At 35.4% G+C, this 20,168-nt stretch overlaps 1 protein-coding gene across 1 annotated transcript in view; it reads left to right on the top strand.

Moving 5' to 3' along the window:
* LOC126050252 (connector enhancer of kinase suppressor of ras 2-like) overlaps nucleotides 1-20,168 on the top strand; it is a 214,815-nt gene that overhangs the window by 189,828 nt on the left and 4,819 nt on the right. Inside the window, exons 19-23 of the mRNA XM_049827892.1 lie at nucleotides 5,156-5,227; nucleotides 16,484-16,554; nucleotides 17,316-17,419; nucleotides 18,858-19,365; nucleotides 19,699-19,898. Of these exons, the coding sequence (XP_049683849.1) occupies nucleotides 5,156-5,227; nucleotides 16,484-16,554; nucleotides 17,316-17,419; nucleotides 18,858-19,365; nucleotides 19,699-19,898 (955 nt within the window). The remainder of the gene's footprint in view (nucleotides 1-5,155; nucleotides 5,228-16,483; nucleotides 16,555-17,315; nucleotides 17,420-18,857; nucleotides 19,366-19,698; nucleotides 19,899-20,168) is intronic.

Raw genomic sequence — 20,168 nt, 5'->3', positions numbered from 1 at the left:
AGGGGAAAGAAATCTAGTTCTTTCCTTTTTTTTTTTTTTTTTTTTTTTTTTTTAATTTTTGGTAGGTTAATTTGTTTTTAAATTAAAGTTGCCTGAAAAATATGCTTAGTATTTTAGCGCAAAAGAAATCCAGCTAAAATCACACTGTTAGTTTTCTTTCACCTCTCTCAAAAGTAAAGCTAAGAACATTTTGGGACTCAGCTTGGATTTTGCCTCAAATTTCTGTTATTTTCAGAGCCATCAATGTGAAATGTTCAACCCTTATTGAACAAAAGAATTTGAAGTCTTACTAGAATAATGAATAGATTTGTCTTTTCCACTGCTCTGTCAGATGGAGAATGCTGTTTTATAGAATGACTGTTACTGATGTCCATAGTATACATTGAATGAAATAGCCTTAAGAAAGCTTTCACAAGAGTATATAGTAATGGAATGCATTATTCTGGTTTGATGATTTGCCTCACTAATGCATTTAATGAAGGTACCCTGATTATTATACAAATCATGGCATTATCTCAGAGTGGTTTAGCTCTCCAGGCTATATTTGGATGTAGAATGACCTTGTCCCTGCAAGAGGAGGTTTCTTGCGTTGACACTGAAAAACTTTCCAGTGCTTTTAGGCAACACCTGCATCTTCATGATTAAAAATGATCATACTGTATTAGAAATCTTAGTTATTTAAGTTTTTGTGTGATGTGGCATGACATGAATATCGTGTTATTTTCAAAGATACTGATAATTATAATGTCCCGTGATGAAGTTGATCCACAAGACTAAAGATTAATGGAACTACGTATATAATTAGTCATTGTTAACTAGTGCTTTGCCTGAACTTTCAAAAATTGCCACCTAGTGAAAATTTTCATTGCGTAATTAATGCAAATTTAGGTCTTAAATTTATGAGAGCATATGCCATACTCCTGGCACTTTGTATTGAAACTGTGTAGTCACAAATCTTTATATATGTCATTGATATAGTATAGGTAGGCATGAAGTTATATCTTAAAGGTTGCTAAACTTTCAGTAATTTTTATTACTTCTTCTGAAATGAACTTGACAGTCTTGGTAGACAGCAACCCAGACTTGAGCCACCCGCAGGCCCCACAGGAAAGAAGGCTAACAGCCTCCTGGGCTGTGTTAACTGGAGTGCAGCCAATAGGTGAAGGATGTGATTATTCCCTAACACTTGGTACTCATTACACCACATCTAGCTTACTTGCATCCAGTTTGGGGCCCTCCAAAACAAGCCAAAGGTAAAAATATATGTATTGTTCTTCTGCATTACTCATATTTCTCTATACATCGAGAATTATTTCCCTGGAGACTTTTCTGCAGTTCCTGATGCTACTGTATCTAAATGCTTACCTAATATTAATCTTTGTGACAATTCTGGGAGATGAAGATGGATTTGTTGTCACATTTTGCAGCCTACAAACAGCACTGCAAAACATTTAAATCGAAAGTTTCCGCAGAATTGAGATCTCCATTTCATAACAATAAAGACATGTTTTCTTCAGAGTATGTAAATATGTAACAGTACAATATATTATTGCAGCTGTAAGTGCTCACCATTTCAGTAAATTATCAGAATATCAGGCAAAAAGATATTAAGGAACATTCATGTAGTAAGCAGTTATTAAGCCTATTTGCCATGACTTAGCGCATGAGAACCCCTTTGCATAAGCAGGAAGACCTGCAGCATTTAACTGGCGTACCCTTGAAAAAATTCTTGCTCTTTCTGCGTTTTATGACACATTCACAAATTCCGTAACAACTGAGACAGGAGTCCTAGAGAAAGTAGCCTTACGTGTTGCATAATCCTGTTTCACCTCTCTAGCAAGTCCACTCTCTGGACCTGAATTGAGGTGGAGTTCCTGTGAGAACGTAATATTCAAATACATAATCGTAGATTGTATCACATTACAAGAGCATAGTGGAGCCAAATTTAAGTTCTGTTTATCGTGCTAACTCTGACATATTCTAACTTTTAAAAGGTTGACTTTGAAACCCCAATATTGGCTTTTAATGCTTTTATGTATGTAAATTTCCTGTCTAGGAAAATAATCCTATTTATAAGCAGAAACTCCATCATGTGATATTCTAACAGGATTAATCGAGGATTAGAATCTTTAGATCCACCACATAATCCTCTCCAATTCAAGCCAATACTTAAATCTCAGAACTGGAAAACGGTTAGGCAAATGGAACACTAGAAAGTGGAGGTGTTGCACAGAGTTCAGACCAACTGAAAACAGTGTGCTGACATTGCAGCAAAAAACACATCCATGAAACTAGTGTATCATGCTTAAAGAGTATAAGAGTGCAGTACTATTTGTTTAGTAATGTCTTTATGTTTTGAGTATTAAAAATTTTCTATAAGGAACTTCTGTAAGGAGGTATAGTATTTGTTAATTACTGTGTAATTAACAATGTCTAATATAAAACTTGAATATATGTGTGTATAAAGACGTATACAGGACTACTTCACATTTCTTACAGACAGCAGTCTGTTTTGCTAGAGGAGTAGGAGTTCCTGGTACTCGGCTGGCATAAGGGGAGTAAAAAGTTCTGCATTAAGAAGAGTAAGAATGATAAGAATATTTGACACCGAAATCATATTATACTATTCGGGTAAAAGAAATAATAAACTTGATCAGAGTATACTTAAAACTATATTTATATAATGATCAAAATCTCTTGCATTAAATCTTACCGTTCAGTAGATATAATTAACAAGCGTATGCCATCTAGTGGACATCAGCAAAGTTTCCTGCCTATTCGGGATTTCCCATGTACTCACTATATTCTTTTGCAAAATACAAGTAGCTAGGGAGATGAGGATCTGCAGTTGACGTTAACAATGTCCAGATGCCAAAACAATACTTAAATATTTCTCAAGTCTTCTGTTATGGAATTAAGATGGTTTATGATGACCCTCTGTGCAAAGGTAAACTTACCCTTAATATACTTGTAATCAATCTCATGAAAAAAGAAACTGCACATAAATACAACTCTGCTGTTATCTCATTCTTCTGTAGAATGAGGAAAGCCCGTTACTGTATACGTTTGTATTAATAATAAATATATAAGAAAATCAGTGTGCCCAAGTGAATCTTCCTCAGCTTTCATTTTTGTCTCTGAAAACTGCAATAAATTACAGTAATTAATAAGACACTCATTTGCATTTAAGCTATTAATAGCAGAAATGTTGCATCACAGGTTCTTCATAATGCCATGTGTAATGATTCCTAATTCTTACATCTAGTAATTACCATATAAATGTCAGTATTTTAGCATAAATGTTACAAATGATAATGTGGCGTCTTTTTAACATTTGCCAACTAATCAAAATAATAGTCTTCAATGCTCCGAGTTTGTGGTTTCCTTGAGAGCGATACTCCTTTTAATTCTATTCACACAAAAATTTTGTTAAAAATATGATTATTGTTTTTAGCAGTTTTCAAATAACTGCTCAACTGAGGGAGAGCTTAGGGATTATACTATATAAAAGCATTAATAAAAAGCATTTTTATGTGAACTATAATCACCCATGCTGTCAGATGTTGAGCTTGACTATTATCTCATGCCTGTAGTCTGAATAGACTACAATGCAATGTAGTGATGTCTGTATATAGCCAGCCTAAAGTGAGAATCAGACCTTGTCTCCTGAAATCAGCCAGAATTGAATTACACTGGCCAAGTGGCTGGTGAGGGAATTGACATTTGAGGAAGGAGAAGGAATATTAGCAATGCACAGAGCAGTGGCAGGCTTAGAGCTACCGTTTGTCATGCTGCTATCCAGTATCTCAGGTCAGTGTAGCAAAGAATATAGTATACTATACTACTAATATTGTACTAGTTACACAAGTAAAACAGTACAGCCTTTCAAAATTAAAACTGTTGTGATAACGCTTTTGGAACTATTCCAGTGATTTCTAATTTAACTTGCACTTTTCAGAGAACTTCACTCTATAAATTAACTTATGCATAAATTTAAAATCACCACGGGGTGGTGGAGGGAACCCCCATCAGCTAGGACTTCTTGAATCAAAAGCTATCTGTGAGAACAGACTGTGCAATAAAAAAAAAAATAGTGAGATACATAGAATTGACCACGTATTATAATGTAACAATAAACATAACAGAGTTGCCAATATTTAAATTTAAACCTTATTTGCTACGTGGAAGATTAAGAAGCATTAACTAACTATTGATGACTTGTGTTGATTGCAGGAAAAACACAGCAAAGATTAGTAGATTAAGATGAAAAGTACTTGGGATATGGTTGGTTTTAGAGTAACTTGACAAAGCAATTGCTGGAATTACAAGTGACTATTTAAAGAGTTAAGACTATCTGAGGAACTTCTTCATTATCTATTTCCATACAAAGCAAATGTGCCATTTATATTCCCTAGAACTTCCCATATTGCTTCTATTAAACTCAAATTGAGTGAATCAATGAAGATTATAACTAGGGATTAAAAATATATTGTATTGAATTTAGGAAACATTCCTTTATTTAAGTTTATTCTAGAGATCTTACAGTCTTATAACTAAGAGAATTTGAGCGTGCTGTATTTTAAATGTCATCTCCAGTTGAATGCAATTACTGGCTGTTTATTCATCTTTATATTCCTCCTCTTCCTCATTTATTAACATCAAACAAAATTTGGATAATTTCATGTATATGTTCAGAATCAAAGTTACAATAAAGATATGAGACAGTTACATAAGTTGGCAGCCCTCTATATGTCTTTGAGTAGGACACAAAACACAGTCATCTAAATACACGAGAAGAGGTGGAGGGATCAAACTCTTATTCCTTTAGTTGATCTTTGGAAATAAAACTACAATGTACTTAAATATACTCAACAAGATTTTCCAATTTACCCAAGAATTTTTTAGATGTACAACATCAGTAGTTATTGAAAAGAATGATATTTCTAAGTCATTCAAGGGCTTTTGAAATTTTTACAAAGTATCGGTTTGGCTCGCAAATGTAGATTTGATGAGATGTGTATGGATTCCATCCATTCCACAGGAAGATTCAAATGCCTATGAACATGCTAAAGAATCATAGAGCAGGTCAGTCTTGTGTATTTCTAGACAAACTGTCTGAAAGAAAAGGTATTTTTTATTCTTTGTCTTTATATAGTGCCTTCAAAGCATGCCACCCCAAAATAAAGAGCTTCTACTTTGCAACAGACTGCCTTGAAGAAATGAATAGGTAAGTTATGTTTCCTCTGTATCATGTTATATTCTTTATCGTGGTACTGCAGTAATTGAAAATAATATTTCATCTCACATAGAAACGTACTCTAGAAGCATGATGTAATGCTGATTGATAGTGTTATCAGTACTTAGTCCACTTAGTTCTCCATTAATTTTAGTACATAGAGTACATTATGTGGCTCGCTCTGCTGAAATTTTCTGTCACAATTCTGCAAAGGTGTGACAGGAAAGTTAGTTGTGTTGGTCTCATCTACGTTCATTAGAATTTTTGTTTGTTAATGGGCATAAAGTTTATCACGCTTCAAATTTTTTGTTAATCAAGGCTAGAAATATTACTGTGGGATGAGTGTTTCTGGTATATAAAAACAATGCAGCCACGCCAAAGCTCATACTTAAGAGTATACCCACATGATGGGAGAAGATATTTTAAAGTTAGCTGTAGTGACAATCCACAGTAATGTTACATGACCTAAAATGAGAGAAAAGCAATTTGAAGCATTTTTTTTAACAGGAATGGGATTGAACTAATGAGATGCATTTCTTTTCATGCCAGAATTTGAGGGAAAACAAGCAAGCAAACAAAAAAACAACCAAAAAACCCCACCCCAAACACACCACAAAACCCTGCTCTCCCCTGTCCACCCCCAAGAAAAAAAACCCCAACCAAAAAAAAAAAACCCCAAAAAACCCCCAAAACCAACAAAAAACCAGTAGTAACTAATTTTATTCATTGCACCACTGTCCCAACAAGGAACAGAGGCTAGCAAGGTTCAATTGTTGGCATTGCTGTGTGTTTTTAAATGTCCTTGGATGTGCTGGGAGGACATTCAGAACTTGACTGGCCAAGGCCCCGAACAACCTGATCCCACATTAAAGTGGCCCTGCTGTGGGTGGGGTGTGGGAACAGATGCCCTCCTGAGATCTCTTCTAACCTAAATTACTCTGTGCTTCTATTTTGTGATTCAGTGGTGGAGGCAGAGCTTAGATAAAGGTGGGATGGTACCTTTGATCCTCAAAGTCAGAGTCAAGTGTTCCACCTCCTCCTGTTACTTCAGTAATTTGTTTATTCCCAGCTGAGGTAAAAAGCAAGGACACATGGGACAATGTCACCATACTTTGAAGCCTTAAATCTTTCCTGGTGTAGACTGCTGAAAATTTGAGATTTAGTTAGCTCTTTCTGTTCACAGACTTAGAAAGACATGACTACCTCAGGATACAGCTGGACTTTTTCTTTGGAATACTAATGTCTAAAAATTATTTTTCAATTGAGCATTTATATTCTGTGGCTTACATGACCCTTCAAGACATACTGTATTGATGTATAAGACTGGCTGTATTAAAACAGTTCAGGCTAGTTCATCATCTACTGATGATGAGGATGAGGTTCAGTTCTCAGGAGTACCTCGCTGCAGCTAGCTGTCATTTTTAAGATATAAATTTGCTAAAAAATATTTTTTCCAATGTTAATAATGTTCCATTGTTCAGCTGTGGAAAGTGGCTGAGATTTGTTCACCAAAGTGAGCATCTTCTGCTATTTTTAACTATGCATGGTCTGTCCCTTGACATTAGCTATTTTGATAGCCATGATTTGTTGAAGTGCCATTGATCATATCTTTCTATTATACCATGAAATGTTCTGACTTGGGAAGTCTTGACATACATTCAATAAACTGCTCTTACAATATTCATTGATTTTTCTACACTGGGGAGCCAAGGAAGCTGTCTTTATGACAGTTTACACCCTTCGTGGAGAGTAACCGTTGGAAAGGTGCCAGGATGTATTTTCATATCATACTGCCATGGTGGTTTGGAATTACAAGAGCCTTTTTCAGGACTTTTTGCATCTGCTTCCCATGAGAGAAGACAAAGGGTGAAGTATTTTTTATGTTATTTTTCCTTCAGAAATGCTGTCATTCACTCCCCAACCCAAATGATAGATTACTATGCTACCTCTGTAAAATCCCTGGGCATCCCCTGCAGCATTTTACATGCTTCCTGGAATTCCTTCTCCCAGATATCCTGTCTGAAATTTGAAATGAGTAAGCAAGACTCATAGATGAAAAATGCACTTAAAATACTAATTTCACGAATCTCTGTCTTCCCAGCAAATTGCTAACCATGTAATCTGAGGAAGTAGGGCAAATACTCTGCATGGTATCTCACACTCCTGCTGTCACTGCAAAATTTAACTGGATTTTCTATGCTGACAGAAGGGTAGATCTTTCACGCTGAAAAGTAAAGGAGTTCTAATACGGAGAGGAACATAGCATTTCCTTATTCACTATGTGGGGAACGTATACCCTTTCTTCAACTGCACTTACCACCAGCTTTTGTTTTAACAGCTGTTTTTACAGTTTCTTACTTCAGATTCACTGTTTAATAATTTTTTTCCACTCCACAATATTTATCTGCATTTAATACTGCATTGCTGTTGAAAGAATTGTATACCAATGGCTAGTAATTGATTTGTGTGTAGCAGATAGAGTTACTCTGTTGCAGCTGAATTTTGCCTGCTGTGTTGCATGGTGCAGACAGCCTTTGGTTTGCAAAATTAATGCTCATGCTGTTTTATCAGGTCTTACATGAGCATAGTTGTGTTCTTAGAAATGAATTAATAATGAAATTGATGAGCTCATCTTTTGCTTGCCACAGTCACGGGATACTCCAAGCTTGTTAAAGGCTTTATTTCCCAGAAGTGCTTTATCTATTACCATACCATGCATAACCTGTTTATAGCTTTAATACTCCTAAGGAAATTAGCATTGAATTTAATATTCAGTTGTTTTACAATATCTACTTTATTTAAAACTTTCATGTGATTGAAGTATGCAGTGCAGTGCATTTACAATCTCCTCATGGACTCCAACTACTAAATTTAAAGAAGTTCCTATTTTAGGCTGAATAATTTGATCACATTTGATTTGAATAACTGGGTTAACTTTGCAATTTTAATAACTCCCTTAAATCTTTTGCATACATTCAAAAAATATAACAAATATCTGCTACCCACTGAAACAGAATGATGATTGATTTTTGTAAGGGTCACTCCCAATATTTTCCAAGTAAAGACGTGCAAGGTTCTAACACAATATTTCTCTTAAAAAGAAACTGTTTGAAAATTGAAGTATTCTAAATTAAATCTCTATTGATTATAAGCAAATTTCAGGGTGCATATCCTCTCTATTTTTATGTATGAAATATAACCAAGCAAGTTACTCAAGGCTTTCCCTAAATCATCCTGTTTATTACTAAAGTTCATTCAGCTGTGTTCCTTAAATTTTCGGCATGTTAGTCTGCTTGACAGATCTTGGCCAAATCAGATCGGGGGCCAGTATTAATGCATCTTTTACAGTTTCAATTTACTTTCAATCTTCACTTGCAAATAAGCTAGCACCTAACAAAAGATCTTGGCAACTAAAAATTTCAGGTATGTGCCCCTGTTAGCCGTTGCCCTCTTAAACAAGAGTTCCTGGAGAAGTGAGCAGGAGAGTAATTATGTCAGATCTGTCTATCCTAATTTAACAGTTCTTTAACAAATAGAGCCAAGTAAGTTAGTGCAGAACATGAAAGGTACTTTTCAAATAGAAATCCCCGAAACGGAGATTCCCAATGGTGTTGTAAGTAAACATAAACAGCAGGTTTTCCCCTTCTTCCTTTATGTTCCTATAAACTTGTTTCAAATCCAGGAAAAATAGTCCATGCCCGAGGCCACTTCAGTCCTCTAATTTATTGGTCTCACATAAAAGCTCATAAGTTGCAGCCCAAGTAAAACAATTTTCTCATCAGAATTAGCCGCAGGCCCCAGAGACTGAATGAAACCATGATGTATATGGGAGCGAACAGTGCAATAGTAGAGCTGCAGTGCTCTGTCTGGGGAAAATACTACACCAGGAAGTACTAGTACAGAGCTGTAAGTCTTCAAAATCTCCTTTCTTTGGCTAGCTACCTAACTCGTCCTTTCTACAATTGATGGACTATTTGCCATAGACTTGTGAACTACCATTTCCCCCTTAATACGGTTTGAGAGCCACTGGCTTATAGAATTACACTAAAGGAGTTCAAAGGAGTTTTACAATACACAATTGCAATTATCCAATACACAATCCAAATTAGCATTCAGGTGTGAATTTATCCCTAATGCGCAGGAGGTTGGATTTGCATTGGCTTTCTGTACTAGTTTAAATTACAAAATTAACTTAATCAAATTCTGCTTTAAATAATACCATCGTGAATTAGTATAGTTCTTCTGGGAGTCAAACAGTTCAACTGCATTTAATATAGCAGATTTTGTGAATACAGTGCTGTACCACTCTGTGATGAATGAACATGCATTACAGTCACATATTGTGATGTTATACTGGAGATACTAAGTTAGCACTGCAAAATCTGAAGTTTTTAGTAATAGAAATAAGTAATACAGATAATTAAATCAGTCAGGCATTTAACAGTACTGTTTGGCCTATTTGATCTGATTTCTTTAGGAGTATGTGGAAGTAGAATTATATAATTTCACAATAAATTATCCCATCTCTTAAAAAAAAATTCCTCTCTAAAAGCCCCCAAACCCACCCATACCTTCTCAAGCCATACTAAATGCCATTCTCTTGCTCATAAAGCATGTTTAATTTCTCCAAAGCTTTCTTTTTGGGCCAAGCATTGGGTGAAAGCTAGGGTAAAAGCTTGAACAACTGGGTAAAATTTACAGCATGCATTAAATGTTAAGAAATCCTGGCTTGGATTAATTTTTACAGCTTTTCATCCCTTACCTGTACTTTTGTAAGAAAGACTATCTGGAGAATACTACATGGTTGCACATGCTGAAGCATATATAATGTCACAGTCACTGCAGGAAGCAGCAGGTATATGCAGCAGCTAGTACTTGCCTTTAAGTGGATGCCCAGAAAGTTTGGTGAATTATCCAGAGTAACATGGTAAATCCAATAGGACAAGGTTACAGTAGGGTGATATTCAGTAGCCGCATTTGACTAATGAGGAAAGTACCTCATTGTCATCTTAATAGATTCCTTTAAGTACCAGTTTGAAACTCCAAGCTTGACATAGCAATGACTACTCTTTTTTGATTTGCCTAAATGGTGTTAGTGCTGCCACAAACGTGTTTGTAAATGTGTTTGAAAATTGACAAGAAAAGTTCCAGTTGAGTGAGTTTTTTGTGACTGTTTTGGTAGATTTCCTTAGGTTTTATTATTGGTTTTATCTGAAGTTATAGTCTATCATAAAGTTACTGTGTGCATATTCTCTGTGATACACAACTATATTTATACAGTAAAATGCTATTTCATTTGTTACCAGAAAGGTAACTTATTTGCTACAGAAGTAGTGAACTTTGTTGTCTATCATCCACTGGGGAAAAAAACCCAAACAAAACCAAAATCAAACACCAAACCAGACTTCTGGCAACAAAGGCATAGTTATGCATTTGGTTGACAGGGTGAAGTTAAAAATAAAAAAAATTTAAAAAGTCCCACTAAGTGCATGAAGTATATGCACATGCAAAGAGGGCATAAATTGCCATGGTTCACTTGTCAACTCTTAAGCTGTCTGGGGCTTTTTCATATTTTTCCAGCCTGACAAATCTAGGAAGACAATGCATGAAACAAGATCAAGAGAGTCATGTCAAATTATCAAATCAGAGAGTACTTACAGTTTATCCCATGAATGATTTTACTTAACAAATTCCAGCAACTGTGGCAAATAAAATAGTAGAAATACAGGCTGCTGAGAGTTGATATATTCGAAGAGATGAGATCATTGAGAAGATTCTGCTCAGTGTTATATTTCTCTGTGAGACATCACTTACGTTTTTGAACTTCTTTTGCGTTGAGGAAAACCAAGGCATCATTTTAACCATACCTTTTACAGGAACCTTTATTCTGTTAAATGAATATATTACCTGTATAACCTTAGAAAATAGTGAAAATAATAATACCTTAGGAACCAAAATGGGAAACATATTGATTTTTTAGGTGTCCAGTAAGAAAGTCTGGTCAGGAAGAAGCCAGCATAACAAGTACAAAATAAATTTTAAAATATAATTCTGTATTGCACAGAATTTTACAATGAGTTCTGGAATCCGATTATCCCACGGATGTAAAAAAATATAATACAATTTCTTAAATCAGAAATTAAATATAAATTGCACTAAATAAATTCTATGTATGAAATAAATGGTTCAAGGGAATCCATAGTTTAATAGACTTAAAGATAATTTAAGTCAAATTTAACTTCTACTTTAGTTCTGGTTTTTCCTTTTAACAAAATAATCTCAAGTTTAGATGCAATCTCAAAAGCAAAGAAAGGTATATTCCTGCACTGAAACATTTATAATACAAACCTGAGATGACATACAAGTGCAAGTATTAATTGATGAAAAGATGCAAGAAAGATAGGAAATATATAACTATTTATTCTATTCCTTAATGCCTTGGTATTTCATTGGTTTCATTCTTAATGGAACATTTAACAGAAAGAAATAGTGACAGTGGATAGACTCTTTCTTGAATTTTTATACCTTTTCAGGATATATCCTTTATTTACTTTTTCACTTGAACTAAATAGTTTCTTCTACATACCACCCATCTTGTATATGCAAAAAGTGTATCTGGCATTGAGGACAATATTAAATAAAACTTATCTGAACCACAGAAACTTGCTACTTCTTGACCTGTTCTCCATGGATTTATGGACTGGTTTTAACTATAACCCTAAAAATAACAGCCTTGCACCTCTTTTCTTTAAAAAAAAGGTTACCCTCTTGCCTTTGATTTTCGTTCTCCTACACTAAACGTGTAATAGTTCCCTCAAATTTATTATAACTGAGGTTGTCCAAGTAGTTTTAGGGTTTTTTTACTTGTGCTGATTTGTTCTGGACTGTAGGAAGGAATAGCCAAGTGGTGAAGTGTGATGCCACTATGAAAACTATTGTTGCCTTCAGTCCCAGAAGCTCACACCGACCTTGGACTGGCTCATCACCACACTCAGCAGGAGTAAATTATTAACAGTCAGTAAACAGAAACTTACTGCATTTGTACAATGACTAATGGCATATTCTTGGTTTTAATATAGTGTGTTAGGAGAGTGAAGCTATACGAAATTGTTTCCCCAGTTGTTTGGTCCACTTTTTAACATTTTCCAGTGTTTTTATTAAATGATCAGTAAGAGAATGTACTCTTGACAATCGGGGCATTTCAAGCATGACTCAAGTCACTCAGTATCAAGTTTTGATTATTGTCACAGCTACTTAGTTCATCCCTGCCCTCAGTGCCTTTGTAATCATCACTTTCCAGGCCTGGGGGTAGAATCAGACTCTCAGAAGAGGCCCTGGGCTGTAATCCCCTGGTACTAACCAGAATTATCTCAGTAAATTTAACTTGACTTCCTACAATGCAGCTCTATTTTATCCCAAAGCAATGACAACAGTGCCTGTTTGTAATCAACAGAATTAATTAAAGCCATGTCTGGTTTATTTAGAATTTAAACCATTGAGACAAAGTACAAAAGTTACGTATTTAGGTGACTTTATTTGAGGCTTACCTTTCCCTGCATTTGGTTCACTAAGGCATAGGGGATAAAAAATAATTAATACACTTCTTGGTGCCTTTTAAATTGTTACAAAGGACTTCAGTAAAATAGATTATATCTCATGGAAATGTTGTACAATATTAAAGGTAAAATGTATCCTTGGGATATTTAGTATGGCTCCATGTCATCACAACTAATTTCTACCTAGAATGCAATCCCTGTGGTTTGTTGAGTGACTTAGACTCAAACTTAGTGAAACATGCTGTTTAAGTTGTTTAATTATCAAAAGAAAAGAGTTGTTGTAATTATCAAAGAAAAAAGGAACGGCTTTGAGGGAAGAGAAGCCCAACTTTCTGCTTCAGGGGGCCAAGATATATAGAGATGTACATGTAAGATTGCTATACATGTACCTGCCAGAATATCTCGTGTCTTTTTGTGATCACATGAAATTCAAAGAGCTGTTAGGGGTACAGCTAAATTAGACAAACGATCTCCTGGGGGTTTTTCACTAGAGCTGCTTGTCAGGTGTAGAATATAGTCTTGCATTGCGTGACCTTCAATTAAACATCCAGTCATCTATCCCTTAGAGAGTCCAATTCTGACACATACTCCCGTTGCCTTCCTGAAACCTGTCATTTGCCTACAAGGCATTCAATGCAGAATTCAGAAACAAGTGGCTGAGTTTCCAAGCTTTCCACAGAGAACTTTTTATAGCCTTGTCTGCCTGTTTTCTTAAAAATGAAGTAAATCAAGTAAATTCATCAAGTTTACACTGTGTTCCTTTTGAACTGAATTTGCATTTCCTAGAGAAAAAGAATGTTAACTGTAAGAAAAGGATCTGTAATCTCAGCACTTCAATAACTCCTGATTAACCTCAAAAACATTCACCCATGCTTTTTTTAATAACACAAAACCTAAAATTGAGGTTCTTTTTCTTTTATCAGAAGAGATTTTATCATTATAAGCCACTGAGTGTCATCAGATAACCCTTTTTGTTGTCTTGACAAAGAGCTAACTCTATATTGTGGTAAATGAGGTAAGAAAGTACTTATAACTATAGCTGGGGATCTTCTTGCCCTTTGGAAGAGAAAAATCTGAGCAGTTTTAGAAAAGGAAGATTACCTTCTGCTAATTCCAAATTTGGACACTGAGGCCATATGAGTAAAACTGATACTCTCTGTATCCTAAGAATATCCATGTTCTCCTGAAGGTTAATATTAACACTTTGACTGTTATCTACATATGCTTCCAAGATTTGAAACCCTCCAATTAACAATGAGCAACAAGATAAATTTGGCAAGAAATATAAGACAATACAAATTTCTGTGTGCTGACCCCCGAAGTGGCTGAGTCTGTTTTAACTTTAAAAATGGTAATGAGTCCTAATTTATCACTGGTGCTTAAGCAGAACCTTAGTTGAAGTTGCTGAGGCATTCTGCCTAATTGCCAAAGGCATATGGTAAAGTATGACTAAAACTATTTTGCTCCAATGCTAATGAGTTTAGAAACTCAGGAACAACTGTTGAAAAAATAGTGAATACAAATGCTTAATAATGAGCAAGGGTATGATGTCATTTCAAGTACTGCAACAAAGAATATGCCTTTCAAGAGAAGCAAATGTCAAGTGATCAGCATGCTCTTTGTTGAATGAAATTATGCTGGTGAGCATGGTAGACATGCTCTTCTGTAAACCTGTTAATCCATTTGAAATTTACTTCCTTCACGATAAAGACGAGTTATTGACATGCTGATACAAACAATGGCTCTGTAAGCAGTCTTAACCCTACAGTTGATATTTGAGAAAACTAATCATAATTTCCATTTTTATTTTCAATTTGCTCACTTCTGTTTTAATATTGAAGGGCAAAGCAATGTTATTGTACATATTTTCATAGTTTTGCAAGTAAATTAAACCCTATAACAATTCCCTGTAAGAATTAAATGTTGTTGTCCCCTTTGGATACTTATGAAAGTCATAAGATATGTAGAACAATTTCCTGAAGGCCATAAAATGAGTCAGTGTTATATCCAGTATTGCAGATTAAGATCATTGCTCTGAGCAACTGCAGACCGTTTCTTAGACAAGGAGATCAATGCGTGCTGAACTGTGTGCTATTTTTAGTGGAGAGTTCATTCTTCCTTCATTTTCTGCCTCCTTGTTGTTTATGCCATCTTCCATATACTATGCTATTAGACCAATAATACCTTCACATATGTCTTTAGAGCTTTTTGTCTGTTCTAGTACAAGTGAGAAAGAATTACACCAAATAGTTTTCTTGTTTTAATTTGAAAAAAACTTGTCCTTACGATATAGTATGTATTGTTTACTAATGTCTTTTTTGAATTCTTTGAAAGATGTTTTTGTCATGATATGATTCATTAACCAAGAACATAATTGTCAACAAATTTTATGTTGCAACGTTAAAAAAGAAAAAAGAGCTCTTTCTAGAAAACACTTAGGTGCAATGTACTAGGAAATTAATGGCAGAGTAAATAATATAGTCACTGAGTAAGGGAATACTTAAGAATGCATCCAAATCAATACAGGTGTCTATTAATAGGGCTTTTTTCTTTGGCTATAATTCCTTGTTGATGAAAGTAAGCTGACTCTTGATTTTCCATTTGCTGAACATTAAGAAGTGACATTGCTCTCTACATGTTAATTTCCTTTTTTTCCTGTCTTTCAATTATATATTGTATAAACATCCAGTAATCTTATGTAAAGAAAACTCTAAAGGTATATTCCTCCAAACAAACTATAAAATTTTGCTAATGAAACAAAGAATCTTATTTTTGATCAAACTAATTGATTTTGGGACAAAGAAAGAAACCAGAACATCCAATGTGAAATGCAAATATTGAAGTACTTTCAATTTACTGAGTCTTGTTTTAGAAACCTAAGATTCTGTATTAAAAGAAAATCAAAGGAAAATAATGTTGATATCACAGCTCAACAAGCCTAAACATTTATATCACCGGTATCATGAATCTAGACTGGCAAATAAGCCGTGGAATACTGTCATTGTCTGGTTTAGCTTTTTGAGTATACAAATTTAATACAACTTATTTCCTAATACAGATTTTCATACAATTATTATCATAATTCTGTTTTATTTTATAGTATTTTGGCATTTCAGGCAAGTTCTTGAAACTAATAAAAGTGGCAATCAGAATAAATGCAATATGCTCCTTTAGACAATGTCTTTGGAAACCATTCCACACAAATAGTTTGCAGATGAGGCTTAGAGAGGATTTGATTGTGCTTAAGGTGGAGACAGAGCTGGACATTCTCCGTTCTACACAGACTATTCTAAAATGTTTATGTAGTCATTGCTAGAATTAGCATATTAGTATGTATGCTTCACATTTTCTTGATGATATAAGGAAGATTGATGTCAGGATTCTTCAGTTTTCTAGGCAGCAGAATAAAATGCCATGAGTCTGACACTCCGCTAGGCAAACATCCTCCAGCAGATGTGAATAGAAGTCCAGAAGTACATCTGCATTGCATATGAACTGGAACATTCTTCACTTAAAATTATTAATTACTGAACACATCTGAATCATTATTTTAATAACCTGAACAGTGTTCAGTTTTTGGACTAAGCATTGTCACTGACTTTTCCAAATGTTAAGAATACGTATGCCCTCAGATTTACACTAGATGTTCCTTTTAAGTATCCCTCTTCCTCATTTTTTATTGTTCTATTAGATGGATGAATCGTTTGGGTCTCGCAGCAATTGGTTACACACCTGATGACAAGGATATTCATCCAGATGAAGGTAATGCTTCAGACATTATAATTAGGAGAAGGGAGCAGAAAGTACTTATCTGTTCATTATTTGAACAAAGTTGGAGATGTCATAACTGACTTCTTCATTAACTTACATGCCATATCTTTTAAAATATCAATTTTCATAAGAATCCATATCCTTGAAGAACTATATTTATTGGTGCCATCACCAAAGAAAATAAAATCCTGAGTAGTAATTTTAAGAAATACTTAGAACATGTGATAAAGAGAATGCAAGGTTCAGGGTGAGGTATGATCTCCCAGACCACTGCCATTGGGTATGCTCATCACGCTAGAGCAAGCGAAGACATCACAAACACAGGACTATATATGCTTTAGAACCGTTTTTGCATCTCCTGAGCTCAGGTGCCAGCCTTGCCTTTTTCACCATCACCCATGGTGGAACCTGTTATGCTAACGTAATTAAATTAAGTGTTGAGGCTCAGCTCTACTTTGGCATCTAGAATAAAGTTTCTCTTTGAAAGTCTGTGACCAGAAGCTCTTTTTTATGTACACTGGGAGTTAGGTGCCTAACCTGCTTTCTGTAACGCTATCCCAAAACATCTGAAGGTTCTTCTACATATCTGTGTATCTTAGGTGCCAGACATTTTCACAAGTCTGTTCCTTAGTGACTGCCAAGCCACCTAGGTGACTGTGAAATGTTTACCTTTGCATGCTAATGACATTTTTAAAATGTGGGACCTGCTTTCTTGTGGAAAAGCACAAGTGAAACCCAGAATGCTTTGTTAGCAGATTACTGGAGTGAAAGCGACCAGGATGACATCGATGGCTCTTTAACCCTGAAGCAGGAAGGCTCTTCAACACTGTGCGACACCTATCATCGAACACCCTCAGTGAGTTATAAATATTGCATTTGACAGTAGGTCACCAAAAAATATCTGTGTGCCTTGATTTGCCTTTTCCTTGTTTTGGAATATTTAATTACCATAAAGGCAGAACAAAGGTGGATCTCACTATAAGAGTGACATTACTGCTGTTCCTCATGAGCTAAGACCTGACTGTTTCCATAACAAGTCAATTGCAAAGGAAGGAGAGGTAAATGTCACCAAACTGTAAATATGACATTTTTTTGTAGGAGTTGGGAGACTACACATAATAATACAAACAGAATATTCAAATGTTGACTTTGCTGCAGAATATGAAAAGAATGTGGTGGATGGCATAGTTTGTGTTAGCTGAGACTGTTTTTCAATATGAATATTGGATATCGGATGCTAGAGGTTAAGATCAGATCACATTCATGCAGTAATCATGTTTTAGTACAAACACTTTTTTTAAGAACATATCTTTAGAGGCAAGGGTATTTTTATAATATGAAGCATTGTGTGCAATACCATAGTAGTGACAGTATTTTCTGTTAGTGTCATAAGATGTTAAGTAGCTGATGAAAGTACTCCTAATGTATTGTGTACAGACAGGTTTTGATAACTGAGGAAAAAAACCCCATTTTGCATATGAAGAGGCTCTTGTAGCAAATAACATTTATATAATACGGAACATAGGCTGTGATAATTATTCTATGTTTCTAAGCGCAGATAGGACTGTTTTCTATTTTTCTTTCAGATTTTTCTTCAGCGTGAATGACACGATCCTCACACAGCCAGAACCAAAGAAAGAGTGACTGAGACAACAGCATCACATGGGTGAAGTTCAGACTGATTTTCACCCATGTGATGCTGTTTTATCAACTGGGATACAGGTTAAGCCCCTCCCTTTCTGTTTTTCCACTTTTTTGCCTTTCTCTTTGTTTTTGAATTAAAATTATACACAGACCCAGCAGAATTATTTAAATTAATTTGAGAAGTTCAGCAGTCCCCCCAGATTCAAAAATCTTCCTGGGTGCTGAAGTTTTCGGTTTTGGTTTTGTTTTTTTTTTCTGTTTGGCTGGATACTTATACCCTAAAAAAAAGGAAGGAAATCCAATATGGTTTGGGGGACTTTCATGTCTTCACAGCACACTGCTGGACTGAGTGTAAACTGGACAGGTCTTCAGGAAACCTGTACCAGTATTATACTGTTCTTTCCAGCAGGAGTTGCTCATGGGCAGAGAATGTGCAAAACAAGAATAGGGAGTGGTTAAAACATAGCACTTGCATAAAAGTTCTCACTGCTAATTATGTTCTGTTTACAGAGGTTCATATTATGACATAACAAAACACACACATCAGTCCATTTTATTAGTATATATCATATAATGTTCTACACTATAATCTTTTTCTTGGGTCTGTTCAAAACGTTGTCTTATAGTCAGATGCTTTTGTATCTTTTCAGGTGAATTCTTCAAGTCCATTCCCTGAAGCCAAACACGGTCGACACTTTTCAAGTGAATCAACATATTCTCATTCTTCTGCTGAGGATTCTCGACAAGATGTAGCAGGAAGCACACACTCATCAGGGTGCAGACCTCCCTACCGAGAAAGACGCTCATGGCAGGATCTGATAGAGACTCCATTAACCAGTTCAGGGCTCCATTTTCTTCAGACTGTTCCTCCTGATGCAGAGTACACGAGCAGCCGGCCTGGAATGTCACCAGACAAACGAAGACAAGCAACGCTACCAGTACAAAGACGTCATAATTATGAGCAGGATGGGCCTTTCCCTCTGGTGGAATGTCAAAGGGGACATAGCTCTCATAGCAGGCCACAGAAGCAACGTAGTCAAAGCCTTCCCCGAAACAGAGATGTCAGGAGTAAGGGACGTGTAAAGTCCATAGAAGGAACAGATGACAAGCTAGAAGAGAAAGTTCCTATTAGAAGGCATAATAGTTTCTGTGCAGAAGGTAAGTTTTTGGAGATGTTCTGATCCTCTTTACTGCCATTGAAAGCCAGAGCAATATTGCCATTATTCTCACCAAGGTTTTTGTGGTTGGACTGTTATATGTTGTCAAATTCCATCAGTCGCTACACAGGAGTTCGCTTGAAATGCTTGGATGTAGTGCTAAGAATGTAGCTTTGGGGCTGATCAAAATGTTCTTGTTTTATCAAAACAAAAATTGGAAAACGGTGTTGTAGGGTTACTTTATACATGAATTTGCAGTATTGCTTGCTGGTTTTAGAGAATTCATCTGAACGATTAGATATGTTGTTAGGTTTCTTCATCTATTTTCTTTCAGAAAGCATAAAAGAAATTGGAGAAAATACAGATGGTCTGCAAGAGCTATACAAATCTCTGGAACAAGCTAGTTTGTCAGCTTTTGGAGAGCAGCGTCCTTCTACCAAGCAAGAGTTCCGCAAGTCTTTTGTAAAGCGATGTAATGATCCAGTTATCAATGAAAAGCTTCACCACATCAGAGTTCTCAAGAGCACTTTAAAAGTAAGGCTTTGTCGTTAATCTTGTGTATAAGCAATATGAACTAGTAAAAGTATAATCTTTTAATGTTTTCCAAGGATGAGGCTTTCTCTGTAGCTTTAGAATTAAGTTCCAAGGAAACTAAACATACTTGAAAGCAAACATGTTCCAGATTAAGGAAAAAAAATAAAATATTATTTGGCACTCTTTATAGGCATGTTGTAGAAAGTGCCAAGGACTGAGTTGTGGAACAGTTTAAACTGTAATAGTTCCTGAATATAGGTAAAAGATTCA

Source organism: Accipiter gentilis, chromosome 24 (assembly GCF_929443795.1).
Source record: "Accipiter gentilis chromosome 24, bAccGen1.1, whole genome shotgun sequence".
NCBI classification, from domain to species: Eukaryota; Metazoa; Chordata; class Aves; order Accipitriformes; family Accipitridae; genus Astur; species Astur gentilis.
Note: the sequence above shows the minus strand (reverse complement) of the source record. Positions and strands in the feature narration are given on the sequence as shown.